At 44.4% G+C, this 21,962-nt stretch overlaps 1 protein-coding gene across 2 annotated transcripts in view; it reads left to right on the top strand.

Moving 5' to 3' along the window:
- Positions 1 to 21,053, top strand: part of LMF1 (lipase maturation factor 1) — a 349,579-nt gene extending 328,526 nt beyond the window's left edge. For both annotated transcript variants that reach the window (XM_073361771.1, XM_073361772.1), the window contains one exon: positions 18,558 to 21,053. In XM_073361771.1, coding sequence (XP_073217872.1) covers positions 18,558 to 18,732 — 175 coding nt within the window. In that variant the 3' untranslated portion in view covers positions 18,733 to 21,053. The remainder of the gene's footprint in view (positions 1 to 18,557) is intronic.
- Positions 21,054 to 21,962: the final 909 nt, after the last annotated feature.

The raw sequence follows: 21,962 nt of genomic DNA, 5'->3' as shown, positions 1-21,962 counted from the left end.
TGCACATCGCTTACTCTTTGAAGGCTATGAACAGTGCATTGCCAGCGGTTACAAGTTACCAGACCGCTTTTTCTAACGCACATCTTTTATTAAGGTGAAAGCATTACAGAGAAAACCTATTACAAACAATAAAAGAACCTAACTGCATGCTAATAAGCTTACCAGAGATCACCCCACCCACCCCCAGCTCCAGTGGGGGCTGTGGCAGGAGTCAGTCCTTCAAACCCCACCAAGGGGGTTTTCTGTGGTTCCCAGTTGACAGCAGCCTCAGAATAAGCTTAGCAGATAAGCCTGGTTCTTTATATATCTTGGGCCTTTGTTCTCCAGCCTTCTGGACCAGGCAATCTGCAGACTGCGGTTCTCTCTTCAGGGCGTAGCTTCGAAAGGTTGGGGTTTGCATACCTGGCAGAGGGCATTTGCATTCACCTCTCTCTAGATATTTCCCTGCAATTCCACTTTGTATGTCTTGTCCCCAAACACCATTCCTGTCTGCCACCTGATTGTGTTGTCTTGTGATCATCCAGGCCCCCAATAATCCATAACCTTTGGACTCCAAAGATACTTACCCTTCATTCAGCAAGGGTTTTTCAAGGGGGTTGCTGGAAAGTGCCCTAGCCATCAAAGACACCCCACCACCACCACCATTGAGTCCCGTATCTGGGCTGCACAGGGGCACTGCAGCTAGCTGGCCTTGCAGGGATACCTCTGCAGAGGCCACGGGGAGAGGTTGCTGGGGGATGGGCCTGAATTCATGTTACTGCACAATTGTCAAGAATGAGCTGGGATAACAGCCACCAGAGAACACCACTGTGTTCTTGCCTTGTTGCGGCCGCCCAGCTCACCAGGCCTGGTTTATGCAGGTGGATTTCCATCCCTGATGTCACCAGACTCCACTTGCGGAGAGTCTGAATGCTTGGGCTTTAACTGTGTGGAGTTAACCCTTTGGGCACGTCTACACCGGGATAAAAAACCCACAGCACCAAGCCTCAGAGCTGACTGAGAGGGGTCAGCTGACTCAAGCTTGCAGGGTTATAACATTGCAGTGTCAACATTTGGAATCTTCCCTCCCCCACATGGCTTCAGAGCCAAGGCTCCAGCCGGTGCCAGAACATCTACACTGCAATGTTAGAGCCCCAAGAGCCCAAATCCACTGATCTGTGCCAGCCGCAACCATGTCCCTGGTCTTTCTTTGCAGTGTAGACATACCCTTCAAGTTCTCCAGCATGGTTCCTTTTTTAAAAAGTCCTGAAGGCTGGCTGCCTCTGTGGGTTGCTAACAGAATCTGGAGCCCTTAGACACTGGCTTGAATCAGGCACCCCTGTTGGCAGCAAGCAAAAGTTGTCACCATCTGACAGCTGTGGGCAATAAACAGCTCTTGCAGTTGATTAAATAGCCAAAGTGTTTGATAATCCCAAAAGCTGTTTATTGCCAGGATACCCCCAGTGCCATAAACATTGTTCCTATTATACACCAAAAACTCCTCTAACAACAAGCAGTAACGACTTAAAAATCAAGGAGAAATACACGTTATTTCTTGCCTTGTTGCGTGTTCATAAAAGATGAGCTGCATGTTTACATCTTTCATGCACTTTTCAGCATTATCACGTTAAAACAAAAACATGTAACCGAGTGCAGGGTGAGTTTAGAAACAAGAGAATAACTGTGAGATGTGGCTGGGTTAATATTAATTTTTTACAGGCTGTGATCAGTTACTGTGTTCTGCAGAAGGAGAGAAAATAGATGATTTATGTATTTTAAAAAAACAAACCATTATCAACGTTAGCAGCTCTCTTACTTTGTAAACTCTTCTGTGATGGTCAGTACATATTATATGTAAGGAGGCAGATGGTTTTGTATCACCAGTGGGTCCTGAAAGTGATTTTATAACTGCTTTGATGCCATCTGTTGAATAGATGGTCCTCTATATCTTGTAGAACACCATCTTGATTCATCACTTTAGTGACACCAGTTTTATACCATCATAGTTTCCGTTTTCACTTTTCCTCCGTATAAACAGTTATTTGACTGTGTGCTTTTTTACTATACTCTGAGGGTCCCAATACACTTTTGGGTGATGTAAAATAATAAATAATAATTTAAATTCTCATTTTGGTCCAAATCCAAGCCCATAATCTGGATCCAGATCCAAATTTGCAGTTTGAATCTCTCTTTTATGATCCAAAATAGAACACTGAAATTTGCCAATGTTTGGGTTTGGATCTGGATTTCCTGAAATTCAGGAGTGTTTGGATTTGTGATTTTGGTTCCTTCCATTTTGAGGATAAAAAGATTCATAGATGCTCAGGCCAGAAGGGACCATTATGGTCATCTAGTCTGACCTCCTGAATAACACAGGCCAGAGAACTGCCCCCAAATAATTCCTAGAGCAGAGCTTTTAGAAAAACATCCAATCCAATCAAAAATTGTCAGTGATGGAGAATCCACCACGAGCCTTGGTAAATTGTTCCCATGGTTAATTACTCTCACCATTAAAAAATTTACATCTTATTTCCATTCTGAATTTGTCTAGCTTCAACTTCTAGCCATTGGTTCGTGTTTATACCTTTCTCTGCTACATTGAAGAGCCCATTATTAAATATGTGTTCCCCATGTAGATATGTATAGACTGTGATCAAGTCAGCACTTAACCTTCTCTTTTTTATGCTGCATGGATTGAGCTCCTTGAGTCTATCACTGTAAGAAATGCTGAGCACCCACCCTCTGTCAGTCAGACCTCTTTAAAGTATCTCAAATTGGGCACAAAACACTCAGGCACCGTAAATTACTAGCCACTTTTGAAAAAACACTAGTTAATTTCTTGGTTTTACACCAATTTTTTCCCCACAAAACCTTAATTTGAACATTGACATCAATAGTTGAAAATGAAAGATAATTTTTTGGGTCTCATAGGCTCCAATGATCCCACAGTCAATGCATAGACTGAGGGCATCTACTAACCCAGGGATTCTCAAACTGGGAATCGGGACCCCTCAGGGCATCACAAGGTTATTACATGGGGGGTCATGAGCTGTCAGCCTCCACCCCAAACCCCGCTTCACCTCCAGCATTTATAATGGTGTTAAATATATTTAAAAGTGTTTTTAATTTATTAGGGGGGTCGCCCTCAGAGGCTTGTTATGTGAAAGGGGTCACTAGTACAAACTTTGAGAACCACTGTACTAACGCATACGCTCCAGCCTACATCTGACTGCTACAAATCTTTAACACACCTTCTCTCCCCACCTTACAGCTAATTATTCTGCCCACCAAGGTTCTGTTCCACTTCAGTAGCTGGGTGGAAAAATTCTAATTTTCCTACTATTTTCCCCCCATTCTAAAGGGAATTTTGAGACTTAATTATTTTCATTCCCTGCTAGACTAAATAATTAGGGGAAGGGACTGTTTTCCATAAGAACGTTAAGTTCCATACTCCATAGAGTTTATTCTGCTAATGGAAACTCTACACCTCGAATAGCCAAGGGACTTTCAAAATGAGTTAATGCCTTCAAAATGAAATTTCTGAGACCAAAGTTTGTAGGTTTCTTTACAGCTCTGAAAATTATAGTATTTTTTCAAGTGCGATAAATGTAAAATGAGAAACAGGTGACTGATTAAAAATGAGTGCATTGTTGAATGCACAGGCTAATTGAGTGTGAAACTTTACTTCAAGCAAAATGATGTTATTGGAATGTAGATGTACAAAATATTATTGTTCGGTGGATAGTTCATAAAACATTCACCGTCTTAAATCTAAATGGTAGGATTTCAGCTAAGAAATGAACACGTGTTTTAACATACCATCATAGAAACAGAACTACAACCAAAAATGGATTTTGCTTACAAAAAGAGCAAAAAATTGTTTTCATTTCTGACTGTAAATGTTCAGTGACTCTTGTGTGAAACTTTTCAAATGACAGCCCTTCTTTTTTCATTTCTTAGACCCACTTGCTTGGAAACCTGTGGGTATTCATTTGAGTTTTATCCCATAGTGGTAAACTTTAGTTGATGAAGCCTCAACACGCAATTTAAAAAACTAGACCCTGAAACCCAGTTTTATTCCTACAGTCAATATCTTTTAATCTGATATTATTTGACTAGAAGAGCCTTAGAGGTTAGTATGATGTAGTAAGAAAAGGAGGACTTGTTGCACCCTAGAGACAAACAAATTTATTTGAGCATAAGCTTTCGTGAGCTACAGCTCACTTCATCGGATGCATTCAGTGGAAAATACAGTGAGGAGATTTATATACACACAGAACATGAAACAATGGGTGTTACCACACTGTAACCAGAGTGATCACTTAAGGTGAGCTATTACCAGCAGGAGAGCGGGGTGGGGGGGGAATAGGGGGGACGACACACCTTTTGTAGTGATAATCAAGGTAGGCCATTTCCAGCGGTTGACAATGGCCCACCTTGATTATCACTACAAAAGGTGTCCCCCCCCCCCCCCCCCCCGGCCGCTCTCCTGCTGGTAATAGCTCACCTCAAGTGATCACTCTGGTTACAGTGTGGTAACACCCATTGTTTCATGTTCTGTGTGTATATAAATCTCCCCACTGTATTTTCCATTGCATGCATCCGATGAAGGGAGCTGTAGCTCATGAAAGCTTATGCTCAAATAAATTGGTTAGTCTCTAAGGTGCCACAAGTCCTCCTTTTCTTTTTGCGGATACAGACTAACACGGCTGCTACTCTGAAACCTAGTATTTTGTAGTGTTCGTGTTCCATCTGTTTTATTTCCTGTGTCTTTAGTAGCCTCAGGACTTAATGTATATGGACCAGATCCTCAGTGGGCATAAATCAGGATAGCTCCATTTAAGACCTATCTTGTGTGTTAGCTAACATTGTATCTAACATGAGGGAAGATCTTAGGCAGTGTCTACATGGCACGCCAGTGTTTGCGGCATGTAGGCTATGCGTAGCTACACGCTGCAGTGAAAAGCAAGCTATGTCGCACGTCCATGAACGGCACTGGTGCTGCCCGAGCCTTTCACTGCAGTGGGGAAGAGCTCCAGCAACGGGGATCTGGCAAACCCTATTTAGCCGCTGCCTCCCTTCCTGCGAGAGCCTTTCCGTGTTGCCGAAGTCTTTCCTGCAGCAGGGAAATGTTCCAGTAGCCAGGAAGCAGCGAGACACGACGTGGCTAAAAACAGCAGTGTAGACGGAGAAACAGAGCTTGAGTGAGTAGAGAGCCATGTCGGGTATGTATTTGGGTACGTACCCCCAGGCATAGGCATGTCTACTCGCCTTGGTTGTGCCTCACCATCTAGATGGCTGTTTATACCCATGCTAGAGGGGCTACACATGTGCGTACTCTATGTGCCGCTGAGAGAAGCATGCAATGTAGATGTACCCTTAGTGAGGATGGAGTAGTTTGTCGTTTTCACATGAGTTCAGAGGTTGAGGTAAAGACTATGGGAGATCTTGAGATATTCCTTGACCTGCTAACTCTTACGAAAATCATAAACTGCTTTGTCTTCACTAGGAATTTACCTTGTGTTAGTTACCAAGTATTAGCTAACACAAGATAAGAATACACTTTTTTTTTTCTCCAAGTGAGGATCAGGCCTTAGAGTCAATAGCTCTTAGGTTCTGGCCATTAGTTAGGTCAAAGGCATATAGAGGGGAAATAACCAGAAACATTATATAAATACTATTTCATGGATTCGTTCACACAGTACATTTGTAGCGTATGTGAAAATGAAGTGGCTACTGGAAACCTCTGAAGCAAGTGGCTGAAAAATGTGAAAACAACGAGAAGTCCTTGTGGCACATTAGAGAGTAACAAATTTATTTGGGCATAAGCTTTTGTGGGCTAGAACCCACTTCATCAGATGCATGGAGTGGAAAATACAGTAGGCAGGTATAAATATACAGTACATGAAAAGATGGGAGTTGCCTTACTAATTGGGGGTGGAGGGGGGGGTCAGTGCTAACGAGGCCAATTCAATTAGGATGGATGTGGCCCATTCCCAACAGCTGACAAGAAGGGGTGAGTATCAACAGAGGGAAAATTACTTTTTGTCGTGTTAAGGAGTCCAGGAGGCATGGCTGCTACCTAACTAAATTAATCAAAGCCAATAATTTCAGATGACAGGAGTTTGTACCTTTTGGGAAAAGATGGAGTGGGAGGATGCAGGCCCATGATTTAATTGCTCAAAGAAATTGATTGTGTTTCTTGCTTATTTTCACAATGTCGCTCTAAGTGTTAATGTTTTTGAGGAGCCCTTCACTGGGATTGTTGGGAAGGTGACAAAGATGTCATCAGGTTCTCTCTAATAGAAATAAGAGAGAGATTACAGGTGTGTTACGGAATCATCCCATCACCCCGTGGATTGGGGGAGCACAGCAAATATAATGCCAGTTCCCTGTGATAGGAGTGGGCGGGGAAGAATGCAAGTATATAATGGAGTTCTTCTCCAGTAAAGAGGAGGAACTGTGCAGGTATTTCATGGGGCTCTCCCTGTCAGACTGAAGGAACATCTGACATACTCTGGACTAGGGAAAGACCTTGCCAACATATCACAAGGTTCACTCAGAGTTTTGCTGTCTCCCATGATAATTCTTCCATTTTACATTTACTTGATTTATACTGTGATTTGGAAAACCATGGTCATTATAAAATCTCTGGGTGCATGTGAGATACACACAACATTAGCGCTGAGTGTATGGATGGAAGTCTGTCCGAATAAACTCAAACCACAGCTTCCCCCGCCTCTAGGAGAGCTTGTCAAAAACATTTCAACGTAGTTTTTCATCAAAAAATGCCATTTGGTCAAAAGCAAAGTGTTTTGTGAGACTGTCAATTTCAACTAAATTTTCAACCAAAAAATCAAAACGAATCATTTTTGACTTTCTTGTTTCATATTGAGAAGGTTAAATGTTTCATTTCAACTTCCTTATTTCAATTCATTTTGTTTTGACTTTTCAGTTATGTTAAAATATTAATATAAAGACCCAGTTAAATCTATAAACTATGTTTAATTTATATCATGTAATGTTTCAACGTTATTAAATGAAACATTTTGACATTATCCAAACAAAATGATTCGATATTTCCAAATCGAAGAGGCTTTTTTTAAGTTTTGTATCAGCTTTCCAGGAACAAAAACAAAATTTGAAATGTCTGAATTTCCAGCAGGATGAAAAATTCTGGTTTCCAACCATCTCCAATAAATACCCAGTGCTTCAGAGGAAGTAGGAAAACTCTCAAAGGTGCATCCAGCTAGTGCAAAACTGTACTTGTCCTTTTTGGCCATTGCTGGTAATCATCTCAGTAGTGGCGTGGAGGTTTGCTTCCCTTTGTATCTATATTCTGCCTGCATAGCTGCATGTCTTATTTATGCTCAAGCTGTCATCTGCTCAAAGCCTTTCTGCCTTTGTTACCTGCTCTCATAGTAACTCTTGTGCATCCCATTTGAATTAAGCAAGAACATGAGAAAGGAGAGCAGACCCCTTGTCACCATTGGTTTCTGTGAGTTAGTTGGCAGCATACATTTGGGGTGACCAGATAGCAAGTGTGAAAAATCAGGACACTTTTATTTGGGGGAGGGTGGCATAGTTGCCTGTAAAAGACAAAGCCCCTAATATTGGGGCAGTCCCAATATCATGGCATCTGGTCACCCTACATGTATTCAACACCTACCCTCCTGAGAGTCACAAACCTTCTAGGTTGAATAATGTCTCTTCTTTCAGAACCTCAGATAAACTAGGGCCTAGGTCCTGCACTGGATCCATGTTGACAGACACCTGCACCCATCCAGAGTCCCACTGACACTGGGAATGCTCTAGTTCAATCGCAAATAGATGAAGGTGGTGGAATCACTGGCTGGAATTCTGTGTCCTGTGTTATACAGGAGGTCAGAATACACAGTCCTAAATGGGTCCCTTTGTGGCTTTATAATCTGTGAATCCCTGCCTTTGGCAGAGCTGTGCATGGTGCAGGAGACTATCCACATGCATCCAGTAGCTATGCTTAATGTTCCCAAATTTTTGAGAGCCGAGACCCATTTTGGAAAAGTGAAACCAATCATGCCCTTCTTCAATCTTGACACAAGGTCCATTGGCCAGTATTCTCCAACCCTCCAGCTAGTTAATCATCTGCCTCTCCAGCCCCAAGAGTGCGCCCTTTACCTTGGAAAACACTAGCTTAATGGCTGCATCTCATATATTTTCTTCTTGGAGGAGGAAGTATGGTCTATTGGTTAGGGTAGTAGCCTGGGACTTGAGAGAACTGGGTTCCATTCCTTGTTCCCTTCCTGTGTGACCGTGGGCAAGTCCCTTAGTCTCTCAGAGCCTCAGTTTCCCCATCTGTACGATGGGGATAATGGCACTGTCCTGCCTCCCACCAGCTTTGTGAGGATAAATACATTAAAGACTCTGAAGCGCTCAGACACTGTAGTAACAGCAGCCACAGAAGCATCTTAGATAAAAAAGGAGGCAGTGGAAGAAGGAAAATAACCTATAAAACTGCCATTATTTTCTAAATGGCGTTCGATCCAAGATTAATTTATTATCTCTCTTGCTAACAGGCCTAGAATAAGCAAGAAAACCTATGATGGAGGCTCTGCTGATTTGATGAATTTATACTTTCCAGCACGGCATACTCCCTGATTTACAGCTGAGTAGGAAACCTTGAGATAAAAAAACTAAATGAAAAGAAGACTCGTGTTTTGGTTTCTTTTCTCCACCCTCGTGTGCCCTATCAGGCCATTAATTCCATCAGAAAACACCGTTTCTGTTTTTTTCCCTCCAAAAACTCTCAGCTGTTACAGGGAGACAGCTGCACCCTCTGGAACTAATTACAGCTGTCTGGGAGATTTAGGCCTCGATCGGTAACAACTTGAATATTGCTGCTAATTTTTAACACATACAGTTGGAAGATGTCATAATAGGCTGATATATGATAGAATCTTAAAAGTGCTACGGCACAGCTGCTACTGGGCATCTGGCAGGATGAGTTGTAGAATATTGATTTAAGAAATAATGCTTATTATTTTTAGCCTTTCCCCCTCCCTCCAAGGCCACATGATTTCATGGACTGAGGGTGGGCAGGGATGATAGAGTGTGTGTGCTGGAGCACGGGTTAGGCATGTGTCATTGTACTGTCCCAGAAAGTAGTTTGGTTTCGAGTGGGTTCCTGTTTGGGTGGCTATGTTGAGCCTCTCATTTCAGTAGTCATTACTGAGATACTGAATGATCTTCTAACATGAGACTGTTTGGATTTTTACTTCTGGATGCTGTTACAGAAAGAATCTGACAGCGGTAGTCTGTTAGTCCGTGTTCTACATTTTATGAACTGTTGTTGTCACTGGGATAAAATAACATAGAGAGTTCTCCATCTCCCAAAGACCATGTCTGACTCACCTTAGCTGGCTCTAACCTGTTGCTTGTCGTTCAGCTCATTATTTTGATAAATTGCGGTTCTTTTGGGGGATCTCTTAAAGGATATTACCTTTGCACAACTGGATCAGATTGTTAGTCCGTGCACTCTGGTTTCCCACCTTTTGGCAGTAGTTAATACCTGATGCTTCAAAGAGAGGCAAAAGTAACCCAGAACCATTATTCACTTGGTAAATCATGGAAGGGTATATTTGTAAGAAGAATTTCCTTCTTGACTCCTGCAACTCTCAGCCCTGAAGCGTGAGAGGTGATCAGTCTTTCCTTAATGTGTATAATCACCAAAGTCGTTAGTCCCTTTTTAAAGTAAGAAAAAGTACTGTATTTAGTTATCGTGACCTTATTAGGGATTTTCTCCTTTCCCTGGAACAGTGAGAAAGGCTCATCCTTGCAGTCAATTTCTTGTGGTTAGAAGAGGGTTTTGGGCGTTTCTAACCATCAGAGGCGTAAAGTTCTGGAACAGCCTTCCCAGGGGGGCAAAAAACCTAACAGCTTCACGACTGAGCTTGATAAGTTTGTGGAAGGGACAGTATGATGTGACTGCGTACAATGGCATGTGGCCCATCTGCGACTGCAAGTAGCAAATATCCCTAGTGGTTGGAGATGGGACATTAGAGAGGACTTTGAGTTACTACAGAATTTTTTCCTGGGTGTCCAGCTGGGGGTCTTGCTGACATGCTCAGGGTCCAACTGGTCGCCATATTTGATGTCAGGAAGGATTTTCCCCCCCCAGGTCAGATTGGTAAAGACTCTGGGGTTTTTTCGCCTTCCTCTGTAGCATGGGGCACAGGTCACTTGCAGGTTTAAACTAGTGTAAATGGTGAATTCTCTGTAACTTGAAGTCTTTAAATCAAGATTTGAGGACATTAGTAACTCAGGCAGAAGTTAGGGGTTTATTACAAGAGTGGGTGAGGTTCTGTGGCCTGCGATGTGCGGAGGTCAGATTAGCTGATCGGGATGGTCCTTTCTGACCTATAAGCCTTTTGATGGATCACTGCCCCAGCTGTCATCTTTTATGTTTCTAACCTTACTAAGAAATGCATCCTTTTCCCTTGTGTTTCAAATATGGCATGTTCACAGATACTCTTTGAGGGCGAAGCAGATTAATAGACAAGGGTAGCATATTGATCTTGCACTCCCATATTTTTATGTTCCCTTTAAAAGCAGTAAGTGTGACCTGAAAAATCGTTAATCAGAAAGCGCAGCATGCCAGAAAGGCCAAGGATCTGGCAGGTGTAGAAGCCTGTGTATAGACTGAAGGGGCCATTCCTCCACCCAACCACAAAGAGTCCTGTGCCAAGCTTCTTCTGTCCAACTTCTTCCTGCTGCCAGGCCCTAGCACAGGACAACACTGAGGAGGCAGGTGGCAACCACCTCTAGGTCTAGGACATGAAGACAAATTCCCCCAGTTGATTGACAGGCAGCCGGGAGGAGCTTTAAAGGGGGTCAGGTGGCTGACAAAGGAAGTCCCAGCTGATAACTCTGAAATGAATTGCAAAGCTCTCAAGGTACCTGGCTGATATCCATGACAGATGGTTATTTATCTAGTTGAACTTAGAGCTGCCATCAGCTGCATCCTTGAAGCTAGCAAGTTCCTTGAACACAGATTATTGATTCCACAGAATCCACAAGCTCTACTGGTTTTGCAAGGAGAATTTTAAGTTCCTAGGATCCTAGGTGTGTTCTGGATTTGAGAGCAAAGCCAGTCATTTGTGTGAACCAAAATTATTGGTCTCAGAATTTGCAGTCTCTCCTGGGTGTCTCTCCAGAGCTCCTAAGTTCCAGGAACATTAGCTGTTTTTCTAATGGAACCTTAAAAGCCCACTGGTTTGTATGAGTCTGATGCGTGAGAACTCTGGCAAAAAGAGCGATGGTCCTTGATGGTTTCAGTATCTGCAGGCACCGTGCATGTGTGAAACTTGGTTGAGTTACAAGCTCTGCAGGTCTGCATTTGAAGCTTGCAAACTCTGTGAGCTCTAATATGGTGGACTTGGGGGTATTAATTCTTTTGCCATGTTACTGGAAGAACGTGTTCACTTTCTGAACCCCGCAATGAATGAGTAATTCACAACAATGATTGTTCATCCTGCCAGAAGAGCTGGCAAATTCTGTAAAATTCTGAACGAGGCAACCAGCTAGATAACAAATCCAGCACCTTTCTGGAGTAGAACATAACCACTATGAGCCCTGAAACATAGGATTCACAGTGCCTATGAAGTCCAGCAGCTTTTAGATCTGTGAGTCTGGAAGAGAAAGATTCACAGGTGTTACAATTCCTGCTGTGTTGTCTCCACAGCATCTAAATTCCATGGCACTAAAACGAATGATTCTGGAGGTCCTACAGTTTACTACTGCTTTAGCAGAAGAGCTTGTAAACTCCACAAAGGAAGAACTCAGAGATGATTATACTTTACGTTACGGGGTATTTCCTCTGAAGTTTGTTGATCCTCAGGCATAGGCAGGCTACTGCAGCTCTGACATTCTAGCTGTGTAAGGGCCATAGAGGGTCCTTAGTGATCAGAATAATGCTTCCAGCTTGCTTACCTTGTAGACTTGAGACAACGTCAACTCTGTAATGCACACAGTTTGGGTCAAGGAATTTAGTAGCTTTGCAGACACAGCCAGGAGAACTTTCAAGCTCTGTAAAGTGAATAGCTTTGGTTTAAAGAGATTACAGACTCCAAAGTCACAGCCTGCAGAGTTTGTAAACTCTGTAAAGCAGCTTGTCTGTTTTGAGAAAGGAGGGAAGCTTTGCTGAGACACCTGGCTTAATTTCTGTGATCCATAAACCAGCATCATCAATCCTCCTCAGTAAAGAATTGTTTGGTGCACCTGGACTCATTATGGAAACATGTATAAAACAAATGTGAAGTTTTAAAGAGATACGTTAGCCACCCTCACAAAAAATAATGACTTTATGAAAAGTGACAAATCACCATTTTTTTGGCTTGTCCAATTGTTCGCATCATCCCTGGAGGGAAAAAAAAATCTCCTTTGCCCTAATAGTAAGCAAAAACTTCAATTAGAAATGTTTTTTTGTTTGGTTTTGGGGGGGGTTATTACATTGGTAGGAGGTTTATCATGCTTCATGCCTACCAACCTAAACACTGCATTCACTACAATGGCTCCATGGTAAAACTACATCTTCACCCACCATGGAACTCCCATAGGGAAAATAAAACCATGGCCAGGTTTCCATTTGTTAACCAACGGCTTGAATTTATCCACCAAGATACCATATCGGAGGGATCTTTGTGGTTTTCTTCCTCCCATTTTAGTGACCATTGACAAATGATTATCAATGAGATCAAACTACTGCCTGTTGTCTATCTCTATCCCTGGAGTGTTTTGAAGGCACTCTCGACCATATCCCATACCGCTATGGTATATCTATGCTAGATGGCAACATATCCTCTAGACTGGACAGAACCAGATCTGATCATGGTCCACTCATTCATTTTTAAATTCATTCCCCATGAAGGCAGGTGGTGATCTGTACCTCAGAACTGAGCATAGGTCCGAGGAGAGGAGCAGTGCAGAAACTACGTGTTCATCATCTGGGAAGGGAGGGGCCCTGGTTATCTTTCTTGGGGCACTCAGGATGGTACTGACTGGCTTCAGAAGAACCAGCCCACTTCTGCCAGAGTGAGAATTGCCATAACCTGGTCACTTGGAAGGAGAGGGGAGGTAGAGAAGAGGGAATGAGGAGGAGCAGTGCAGATTGAGCCCATCCCAAGGAGAGAAAAAAAGGACAAGCTGGGATGTCCAAAGCTGCCTAAGGGAGTTAGGCACTCAAATCCTTAGGTGCCTTTGAGAGATCTCAGCCAGAAGGCATCTGGGGTGGAATTTTCAAAAGCCCCTCCGTGACTTAGGAGTCCAACTCCTGTTGAGAGTTAGTGAGAACTGTGCTCCTAAATCACTTAGCCGCTTTGAAAAATCCCACTCACGTTGCCTGAGCCCAGATTAAGGTAGAGCTTTGGGGGAAAGGAGTGGGCTTGGCTGGGTTTTTTTGTTGGTTTTGGAGGGGTTTTGCAGAGTTATTTAGACTCTCCATTTAAGAGCTTGAAATGTATTCAGATGCAAGCTTTCTGCCACAAAAATGCAGCTTTAATTGTGTGCGGTTGCCTGAATGCTCACACGGTTCTAGTTTTACAGGCCGATCCCTTTGATAGCAAACATTTTAATAGACAGACAACATATGGGAAAGATCACGCCACATCAGATGATAGATATTATTTAAACGGGGCAGGCAAGCCATTTGGAAGGGACGGGGAAGTTTTCATTCCAAAGGGCTCGCCCAACAGCCAGCATGACTAGGGGAAGGATGGCTTTGTGGTTAAAGCAATGAACGAGGGGACCCGGGAGCCCTCTCTGCCACAGGCTTCCTGTGTAACCTTGGCCAAATCACTCAATCTCTCTGTGACTCGGCTCTCCATGTGTAAAAGAGGGATTATCATGCTTTCCTGTTACACGGGGATTTTGCAAAGATTGGTGTTTGTGGCATACTACCTTGTATTTTTTATTTATATTACAGTGGTGCCTAGAGACCCCATTCGAGGTCGAGACCTCACTGTGCTAGATTCGGTGCAGACACAGTGTGTGGAATAGCCCCTCTCCCTAAAAGTTACCATCTGAAGTGCCAAGACAAAGGGTGGGCGGGGAAAAGAGGTTCAGAGAGGGGAGGTAACTTGCCCACGCTCACCCAGCCAGTCACTGACAGAGCCAGGACTCAACTCACACCTCTCCAGTGTCCTACCCACTAGACCACGCTGTCTCCTGCGATGCGACAGTGACACAAGCCCCTTGCTCCCTGCAGTCCATCCCAGTGCTTGTGGGGTACATTCTTCTAGGCTGATATTTTTTTCCAGTTCCATTTTGGAGATCTGATCTGCTGGTATCTGCTGCAGCTTCCCTGAGAGACAAGTGGTCAGTGACGGGGCCAGCTGGGTTGATGGTGGCTGGAAACACAGCACAGAGGCACTGCCGTGGGTGGCCAGTAGCAAACAATTAAGGCTATTCTGGAAGATGGATACATTTTGGAATCAAAAAAGCAATCAAACAGCACAGCTTCTACATCTATAAGTATCTCAGACAGGAGCCTGCAGACTACCTGGGCCCATGTAAACTTCGATGGTTAGTAATGGTCTAATTATTAACAGGAAACTTTCTGCTCCTGCGAAGTAAACACTCTGGGAGTAACACTTCAGCCCCCAGTTGACTTTTACCAGCCTTAAAAAAAAAAAAAAAAAGAAAACCAACCAAACCCTCCTGAATATAATGAAAACAGCAGCTGTGGGTTAGCATTTAGTGATGCAACCCCGGTTTCTGTGCGACAGCAGACGCGGCCCCATCTGCGGCACTGAGCATGAGGAGTGGTGAATATTTTACCTATTAAAAGCAATGACCCAGGAGCCTCCCACTGAAGTGTGCAGAGCCAGGGCCCCCGGCGGGGCCATGCACAGCTCAAACCCACTAAGGTCCCTGCAAGGCACACCATCCATGATAGCGCAGCCTGGTTCGGAGTGACTGGACTTGAGGTTCGCTGGGTCTGCGGGGTGTGGAAAGGCTTCCTCCTCTGAGCTGCTAGCCAGCAACCATGATAGGACTGTGGGCATTATCATATAAACCCAGTGGAGACAAACACCACAGGAAGTTCTGCCTCAGATAGCCAGACTGACAGCTTCCCTTGGGCCCCTGGTTGGTCCAAGCACCCTGTTTAAGCCCAGGAATTCCCGGAAGTGTCTGTGCCACCAGGTGGGCTCCCCTGCCAGTTGTCGTGATGGACCTGCTGCTTCTCAGCTCACTCTTGGACTCCTGACCTTTGGTTCTGACTGCCCCTGCTCTGATCGCTAAGCCTGACTGCCCAAACCCCCATCGTGACACTGGATGGGTGACCTCCTAAAGGGCCAGCATTGGGGGATTTGAGGAAGAGGGAGGGAGTGGTGTGGGCCACTTCAGAGGATTCCATTTTAGATAAGACCCTAGTGTCCAACTTTCTAAGCATCCAACTTCAGCAAAGGCTGTTGCTCTGCAATCCTACAGGGTCTATTTTGCATTCTTTAAAAGGAACCTCTTTGATACGTAAGGCCTTGTAAACACTTAAGTGACCGGAGCCTTGAAGAGCTGCATCCTACTCTTTGGTGTGCAGAGATGTGGGGGACTGGAGGCTCTTTCTGCAGTGAGAGGAGGCATGTTCTGGGGTGTATCTAGGCCCTGAACAGACCGGGAGACACCTCCCCAGCTTGAAGAGCTCACAGTCTAATGTCTGCACTGCAGTCGGGAGCTGTAACTGCAGCACGTGTCCAAGTACCTGAGCTAGCTTTGATCTAGCTCGCTCCAGTAACAATGGCAGTGAAGCTCACCCAGGACCCCGGGTACAAACCTGAGCGGCCGCCATCCATGCTGCTATTACTTGAGCTAGCTTGGGGATGTCTCCATGGGCTGCAGTCACGCCTCCTGATGACCGGGTAGACATATCCTACATGAAGAGGTGGCAAGTGAATGTAAAAAACCCATGAAGGGAGTGAGGAAGGGAAGAGGAGGTTCAGCACTGATAGGGATGCAGGGTTGCATGGACTCACTATGTGCAATGTGGCAGATTTGGGGCCAGACTCTCCAGGCCGCTAAGCCACTTTGCGCCATGTGAGCAGTGCAAAGCAGCCTCAAACTAGCCAGAGGTGGCCAACGAAGAATTCACCCAGTGCTTGGGAGCTCTCTGCCAATGGATCATGGCGAGTGCAGCTCTGCTGTGTCCTCTTCCAGCCACCTGCCTCCCAGTGTAAGCGGAAGGAGGAGACATGACATAGGTAGTGCGGTGAAGAAAGGTGGTGTGGTGGAGCTCCGTTCCACCTGATCTTACCCTGGCATAAGAACCTTGGGTCAGTGGCTTAAGTTAGAGCTGCCCCTGGGTTGCTCTAACATGCAATGGGCTTGGCCCTCCCTGAATCAGGGAGTTGCAACCAGCTCCTTATGCTGCCCCACACAGCCTCATACGCACACAAACATACATGCTCGCTTGCTCTCAAATGGGGCAGAGAATCAAGGTCTTTGTGTTTTGTCCTTTTTTTTTTTTTTAAGGTAGAAAAATTAACAAGAGGCACTGATATTGGCAAACCATGGTGGCCAGCTGCAGAGATAGGTATTGATACCTACAAGTTGCTGTTATTTTTTTTAATAGGAGCATTTATTTATTGCCCATTGCCTCACACCTGGGCACCAATCAAGGCTTAAGCTAAAACATTCAAGGCTTGATCACAACACACCCTTTCTTTGAAATTAAGCTAGGTTCCTTCTCAGTCTTTTGCTGCAAACTGAGTTTCATGTTTGAGCGCCTTGGCTCTAGAGTGAACACACCACAGTGAAAACTCAATGGCAAATATATAGCAGCCTTCTTGATTGTTTTAGCAGTAGAAACTGACTTTATAGCAGCCCAAGACCCAGTGATAGGAACAGGCAGCTGCCCTGCTCAGTAGCAAGGTTTGTATTTTAGTAGTGAAGCAAAGCAGTTTTAAATGAGCATTGACATGACTTTGACGTTTTTTATTGCCAGTTATTTTATGAACTTATCCAGCAAATACTGTCATGCACTCTGCAAATAGGGACCTCCACTCCCAAGGGCTGTGGGGTTGTTCTCTCTTGTCAGCATGCCCTATATCAATAGGTGGGAGAAAGGGGTTTTTATAAACCAAAACTCTAGAACCAAATGCCCTGTGCAGCCTCCAAATGTGTTTCGCTTGACTGATGAATGCTTCTTTCCGCACTTCTAAAAAAATCTACTTTTCCATCCACTGCCAGGGCGGTCAGAAAATACATGCACTCTTAGCCTCTCTAAGAAGCAGTGGAGTAAAAGGAACAGGAGTTGGTGGGGTTAGGGTGAAGGGATATATGGGGGCTGTCGTCATGAGACGTATTCATTGGGGAGAATAACTTTGAGGATCAACTGAAAGTTCCTTGGATTTCAGAGTAGCAGCCGTGTTAGTCTGTATTCGCAAAAAGAGAAGGAGGACTTGTGGCACCTTAGAGACTAACAAATTTATTTGAGCATCAGCTTTCGTGAGCTACAGCTCACTGCATCGGATGCATATCGTGGAAAACCACGGAATGCATCCGATGCAGTGAGCTGTAGCTCACGAAAGCTGATGCTCAAATAAATTTGTTAGTCTCTAAGGTGCATCCGATGAAGTGAGCTGTAGCTCACGAAAGCTCATGCTCAAATAAATTTGTTAGTCTCTAAGGTGCCACAAGTCTTCCTGTTCTTTTTGTGAAAGTTCCTTGTTTTCATCGCAAACTGTTTTCTAGAGGAGGAAAAAGAATCCGTGTTTTGTAGCATGACTCCAAGGGTACGTGTCCGCCCAGGTCGAGCTAGGTTGCTAGAAAGAAGAGTAGCCGTGGCAGTGGGACGGGCCAGCAGCCCAACTATGTACCTAGAGTTTTAGACGGGGTTATACTCGAGGCGGCTAGCCTGTCCTGCTGCTTACACTGCCCCGCTACACGTCTGGTTTTATCACACTTGCTCGGTCAGACCGAGCGCTGGTGTGTCCACCTGCACCGGAAATCCCAGCTCCAGCTCTAGCTCCAGTCTAGGCCTACTCTGCGGCAGATGTTCTGCAGCTCAGGTCCACTGAGCACAGGCTGGTTTGAAAGTGGTGGCTCCTCCTCCTAACTTGCACCGAAAGGAGCTAAAAATATATTGCTACTTCCCTAACATCGCTTTACCATATAAGCAACTTCTGCAGTTGCCGCGTGGATCGTCTGTGGTTGTGCGTAGAAGTGAAGGTGCTCTGAGTGATTGTGAACAGGAAAGGAAGAGGAGATAGGGCGAGGGCAAATAGAAGGGAAGGTAGGAGCCCAGCAACATGAGTTGGACAGGAAGTGTCCTCAGGACAATCTCTGTATTTAGCTGTGGTCCACACTGTGAAGGCTTTTGAGAACCCTTGCTCTGGGGGATTATGAATGGGATCTGGGGCCTTTCTCCTCGTCACTGCCTAGTTGGATCCAAAGCCATTGCTTCCTGATGGATATTGGTGGGGCTTGGGCCAGTTCCTAGAAGACAAGTGTCCGCATTGCAAACATCACTGTATCAGTGTTACCACCATGTATCTATATTTGTCTCGAACCTCCTTCTAACTGCACTGTGTGCTTTATTTTATTCAAAGGTGGATCAGAGGAGAGCACTTCAAGTACAAATTCAGCCAACCTGGAGGCAAACATGCCAGCGAAGGGAAATGGTGGATTCGAAAGAGAATTGGGCCGTACTTTCCACCTGTCAATCTCCAGGGCCTGAAGAAGTTTTACGAAGCAAGGGACTGGCTGTACCCAAAGCAGAATTGACAAGAGGAGAGTAATAAACATTGACCAAGAACAACCAGTTTCCTTCGAGTTTATAATTCTCCCTTCCAGTGTTTTTTTTAAAAATGTGTCTTTTTAATACTCATTTTATAGTAAAGTCATCAAGCCAGGGTGTCTGTCTCCTATGTCTGTCTGTCTGTCTGTGCCTATCTTTCTCTTTCTGTCTGCCTAGCCTTCCTTCTATCTCTCTTCCTATCTACACATCTACCTGTCTAATTATCTGACCTGTTTTATCTAGCTGATCTGTTGAAAGTAATCCAACCAAACTGCCTGCTCAAAAGCTAAACCAGATTTTGAACAAATATAGATTTGGAGGGATAATGGCAGTTTCAGATTGGCAGCAGACATCTGAGAAGTTCTGTATAATGGGGCGTGCAATTCTGATGAAGGTGGAATGTGGGTTTATCTAAAATCAAGGCAGGTGAAACTCACACCAAGATGACACAATTTTAAAATTTCTGAAATATTATCTGAAGACAAAATTCCAGCCCCTTTTTCACATCTCTCTACTTTGCACAGTGTCAGGGCCAAATGCTACGCTGTTATATTGGTTTAAATCCTGATCGCTACCTGGGTAACTGAGGACAGAATTAAACCGTAAGACTATGTAACACATGTATTCGAAAGATTACCTTTCGAAACCTTCCTTAGAGGTTTTTAAGGTCAGGCTTGACAAAGCCCTGGCTGGGATGATTTAACTGGGAATTGGTCCTGCTTCGAGCAGGGGGTTGGACTAGATGACCTTCTGGGGTCCCTTCCAACCCTGATATTCTATGATTCTATGATTCTATGATTTGAGTATAGAGGCAGTAAGTGATACCAAGTGAGGTGTAATTCCAGTTTCAGTTGACGGTTTTGGTACTCTCTCATATACCAATCACAATGAACTTATATGCAATATTTCCAGAGGCTTTCCTGTCACGCACTGTTGTTTTAAATAATCCAACTTCCCTGCCTGGAGTGAGCTCTCTTAGCTAACAGTCAGCTTGCCCGCAACTTAACATGGAACACACCCCACATTCTTGTTTGGCTTGGGCATAGGTTTAGAAAGATGGAAGCTTTTAAATCCTGAGAAGGCTTAATTGTTTTCCTTCAAAAGGGGCTTATGCTGACTCTTAACTTCCTAGTGGAGGACTCCAGACATTTTGCTGCAATGTTGACAAGGCGAACTGTAATATTTCCTTCAGCACTTGCTACGTCTGCACAGGATTTCTTCCTCTGAGCAAAAGTCTAATCCTCTGAAGGATAAGTTTATTAACCCCATTGGAGGTATAAACCCAACAGCCTGAGATGATAACACAGAAGATAATCTTATATTGGATTTTCTCGCTAAACAAAATCCTGTCAGGGGACTCTCTTTACACTCTCTACAAGAACTCCCATCTTAACTATTCTCAAGACTCTTTGAAGGCACAGAGGAGTTATTTTTGCCCTTCCATTGTAGGGGTCTGCAGTCCCTACCTCTTGTCCATTATACCCTTTGTGTCAAAGCCTGATGCTTTTGCTCTGTTCTCCTATATCATGGCTAGTCTGAAACTGAGCTGAAAAAAAAAATGATCCATTTTATTTCAACCAGAAGTTATGGGCTTAATGCACAAAACACGAGGCAAAGTTCTCCAGCCTGTGTTATGCAGGAGGTTGGCCTAAATGATCATAATGGTCCCTTCTGGCCTGGGAATCTTGGGTTCTTTGAAAGGGCTGGTGGATTTCCTACTCTCGAAGTGTGACATTGACATTCGTGTCCCTCCCCAACTCAAGTATTTAACACCATGACAACTTCAGGTAGCTTGGCCCGGACAGATGGGGAGGAGGGAAATGGAAAAGCTCCTCCTCTGTCAGGGAATACCAGTCAGAAAGAGTTTCTTTGCTTATGAGACATGCAGAACTCTATGGGATCTCTCCAGACGATAGCGAGGAGTCAGTGGGTACATTAGCTGAAACAGGAGTTGGAGGAGCAGTTCTTCCTGCAACAGCTACCAAGGAAGGGGAGCTACTTTCCCCTATGCTCCTCATTACTTTAACGCCTGCTAGCAATTATCAGGCCGGACCAATTTTCCCTGGGGCCAAGCAGCCTTCTTGGCTCTGAACACATGGCACGTTTCATAGGTCACAACACTGATCCAACATGCTAGTGTGCAGGGCCCGTGCATGGAGACGTGAGTTGCGTGTGGTGATGTAGCTGCCCTTGATTCCGTCGGGGTTGCTGTGTAGTGACTGCATCGTCGTTCTGCCCTGTGGTTAAATGGCCGGGGATGTCGCTATTAAGTGACGTTCTGCAGCAATGCTTTGGAAGGTCAACAGTATGATAAATAAACACAAAAAGTCTTTATAATGCTGGTTACAGTTTGGTCTTTGATGTTGCTGGGCCAGCACTGTGGGCACTGCTGAGTCTAGTATTTGTTAAACTTTAAAATGTCACATGGGAGGCTTTCGGCTCCCTCATTTGTCACGTTAGCCCTTTCCCCTCTATCCCCTGCAGCATGTCATTCTGGCTAAGTCATGTTGAGTTCATCCCCTACTGGACCTTTTCAGTGCCATTCCCAGCTCCGCAGAACGGTCACAGCTGAGAGATACCAGACTCGGAGCGTTGGGTCTTCACCCTCGGAGCAAGAACCTGAGTTAAAGTGTTGGGTTCTAAACACGTTACAGCAGCATGTTGATTGACCATTGGACACTGTCAAAGCTGCTCTATTCTATATCTACCTATCCTTATACTAACTGCTCCTACCACCCTATAGAAGACCCGGTCTCTGGCTTCCTCCCATAGATTTAATGACCAGGTCTGATTATATCTGTCTGTCTTAATTGAGGGTTGTTAATCCATCACAAGAGACATTTCCAAGTGACTAGGTTTGTTAACTGACGACAATACTGAGTGTCATCTAGATTCATTTCCTGAATCGGAGAGAAGACTAGGACTGGGAAATACTTAGGTATTATAATGATGAGGACTAAAGAAAACCATAAAATGGATTAGATTAGATTAATCCTCATCAATCCCCCTCGAAAAATGTTTCCCACCTTCTCCTCTTTGATTTAGACCTTTATCTATCACAACCCTTCAGCGTGGTTCCAGCTCAAACCAGTTTATACTACAATGTGGCTGGTTGGCTCGTGTGGACGAATCACAGAAGAGGAAGTAGAAAGTGGAACAGGGTCGTGTTGGGGATGAGCGTCTTCAGAAAAAGAAAACAACCTATTCTAAATTGGCC

This window comes from Lepidochelys kempii, chromosome 10 (assembly GCF_965140265.1).
Source record: "Lepidochelys kempii isolate rLepKem1 chromosome 10, rLepKem1.hap2, whole genome shotgun sequence".
In the NCBI taxonomy this organism is placed as follows: Eukaryota; Metazoa; Chordata; order Testudines; family Cheloniidae; genus Lepidochelys; species Lepidochelys kempii.
Note: the sequence above shows the minus strand (reverse complement) of the source record. Positions and strands in the feature narration are given on the sequence as shown.